Source organism: Suricata suricatta, chromosome 12 (genome assembly GCF_006229205.1).
Source record: "Suricata suricatta isolate VVHF042 chromosome 12, meerkat_22Aug2017_6uvM2_HiC, whole genome shotgun sequence".
In the NCBI taxonomy this organism is placed as follows: Eukaryota; Metazoa; Chordata; class Mammalia; order Carnivora; family Herpestidae; genus Suricata; species Suricata suricatta.
This window is the reverse complement of record NC_043711.1, coordinates 795,327-797,846: the sequence shown is the minus strand read 5'-3', so window position 1 is coordinate 797,846 and position 2,520 is coordinate 795,327. Positions and strand designations below refer to the sequence as shown.

Here is a 2,520-nt window from a genome sequence, read left to right as displayed (position 1 = left end):
CCATGTGCAAAGGCCCTGGGGTGAGGCACCATTGTGACTGCAGCAGAGGTGGTGGGGGCCAGCTAGGCAGGGCTTTGTGGGCCCTGGAGAGGGGGGCAGCATAGGAGGGGCTCCACAGAGAGTGATGCTATTGTGTCATGGGGAGGCGGGGGGGGGGCAACCAGGGAGGGGGTAGGTGTGGCCGTCCAGGGATGTTTTTCGAGGGGTGGCCACTACAGGAGGGAGATGGGCAGATCTTGGGCAGAAGAATTTAGAACACGGACTGGGGAAGGGGCAGGGCTGGATTTCAAGAGCAGTGGCCACGTTGTCAGTGGGCCCTGGGGACTGGTGCTCTGAGGACCTTGGTCCCCGCTGAAGGCAGAGCTTCATGCACACGGGGACCCCCAAAGAGCAGCCTCAGCAAACGCAAGGTACTGGGCCCTGTCCCACACCATGAAGGACCCAGGACAAGCATCGGATGACCCAGACACACCGGCCCCCCCCCCAACTATAGTTCCACAGAGTCGCCCTTCGATGGAGGCGGGGAAGAGGCCCGCGCAGACCCTGGAAGCAGACTTGGGCCCCTTGGCCGGGAATTGGTGGGAAAGGCTTGGGGGGCAGGGCCCGGGCCCTCCACCGTGCCTGGGTGTGGGAGCTGCAGGGGAGGGGTGCAGCGCTGCGGCCCACAGCCTCCTGCAGTGCACGTCTGTCTCCAGGTGCAGTGGTTCGAGCAGCAGACGGCGCTGCGGCGTGTGAAGCGCTCAGCGGCGGTGCCCACGGACCCCTGGTTCTCTAAGCAGTGGTACATGGTGAGCCGGCCGGGCCGGGCCGCGGGGCCGGGTCTGGCCGGAGCCCCGCTGACAGCAGCCCCGCCTCGCACAGAACGACAAAGTGCAGCCCGACCTGAATGTCCTGCGGGTCTGGAGCCAGGGGCTGTCGGGCAGGGGCGTTGTGGTCTCTGTCCTGGACGACGGCATCGAGAAGGACCACCCGGACCTCCAGGCCAACTACGTGAGAGCGCGGGGGCCGGGAGGGGCGCTGCACCCGGTTCCACGTCCTGCCCCCCTCATGTTCCCCCTCGGCCTCCAGGACCCCCTGGCCAGCTACGACTTCAATGACTATGACCCAGACCCCCAGCCGAGATACACGCCCAGCAATGAGAACCGGTGAGCCTGCGGCCTGCGGGGGTGAGGCGCCGTGGGGAGCTGGAGGGGCTGGGACTGGCTCCTCTCTCTGCCTCGGACCAGGCACGGGACCCGCTGTGCTGGGGAGGTGGCCGCCATCGCGAACAACGGGTTCTGTGGAGCAGGTGTCGCCTACAATGCCCGGATCGGAGGTATCAGGGCCTGGCTCCTGCGCCCCAGGACGGAGGGTGGCCCAGATGGATGGCGTGGGCGCCCAGGAGTGCCAGGGAGAGTTAGCGGGCAGACCTCGGCGGGCAGCTCTGGGGGACCCAGGGCCCAGGCTCAGGTGGGGGGAGAGCCGAGCCCCACGCAAGCACCCCACCCCTCGCCAGAGGGGGCGTGGCAGGGAGGGCGGGGCGGGGCTGCCGCAGAGGCCGGACGCCCCCGCAGGCGTGCGCATGCTGGACGGCACCGTCACCGACGTCATCGAGGCCCAGTCGCTGAGCCTGCAGCCGCAGCACATCCACATCTACAGTGCCAGCTGGGGCCCCGAGGACGATGGCCGCACGGTGGACGGCCCCGGCGTCCTCACCCGCGAGGCGTTCCGGCGAGGCGTGACCCAGGTGAGCGCCCGGGGCCTCGGAGGGCCTGGCCTGCCCTGGAGGCCGACGCCCCCACGCGGTCCCTGTCCTGTGCGCAGGGCCGCGGCGGGCTGGGAACGCTCTTCGTCTGGGCGTCGGGCAACGGCGGCCTGCACTATGACAACTGCAACTGCGACGGCTACACCAACAGCGTGCACACGCTCTCCGTGGGCAGCGCCACCCGCGAGGGCCGCGCGCCCTGGTACAGCGAGGCCTGCGCCTCCACGCTCACCACCACCTACAGCAGCGGCGGGGCCACCGACCCGCAGATCGTGAGGGCCAGAGGGGCACCCCCGTGCCGTCTACCCCCTCCACGCCTCCCTCCCCCGTCCCGCCCCCCCTTCACTCCTGTCCTCCCCTTTCCCGCCCCCCAGGGCTGCCCGGCGGCCCCTGGAACACAGAGGGGGCCCGAGATCAGGCCCCCGGCTCATCACCCCTTCACCCACCCTCCTGCCTTCCTGGCGGGGCAGGCTCCCCAGCTCTGTGACCTGGGTGGCGCTCGGGGCCCTGTGCCTGGCGGTACCTTTGAGACAGCTTCTTGAAGTCCGGGTGCGTTTTGAACAGAGGCTGACTCTTTCCAGGCGCCGGGCCCCCCAACCCCCCGTCTCTGCCCCCAGGTCACCACGGACCTGCACCACCAGTGTACGGACAAGCACACTGGCACCTCGGCGTCGGCTCCGCTGGCTGCGGGCATGATTGCCCTGGCTCTGGAGGCCAAGTAGGTGCTGGAGGGGACCCCGCTCACTGCGCTCAGCCCCTGCATGGCCCCTGCTCAC

At 69.5% G+C, this 2,520-nt stretch overlaps 1 protein-coding gene across 6 annotated transcripts in view; it reads left to right on the top strand.

Annotated features, from left to right (window-relative positions):
- PCSK4 (proprotein convertase subtilisin/kexin type 4) overlaps positions 1-2,520 on the top strand; it is a 6,742-nt gene that overhangs the window by 1,810 nt on the left and 2,412 nt on the right. For 5 of the 6 annotated variants that reach the window (XM_029918891.1, XM_029918888.1, XM_029918892.1 and 2 more), the window contains exons 3-9: positions 696-788; positions 862-990; positions 1,069-1,145; positions 1,227-1,315; positions 1,554-1,726; positions 1,804-2,016; positions 2,362-2,462. In XM_029918891.1, the coding sequence (XP_029774751.1) occupies positions 696-788; positions 862-990; positions 1,069-1,145; positions 1,227-1,315; positions 1,554-1,726; positions 1,804-2,016; positions 2,362-2,462 (875 nt within the window). The remainder of the gene's footprint in view (positions 1-695; positions 789-861; positions 991-1,068; positions 1,146-1,226; positions 1,316-1,553; positions 1,727-1,803; positions 2,017-2,361; positions 2,463-2,520) is intronic. The other variant, XM_029918889.1, reaches the window with a different exon arrangement.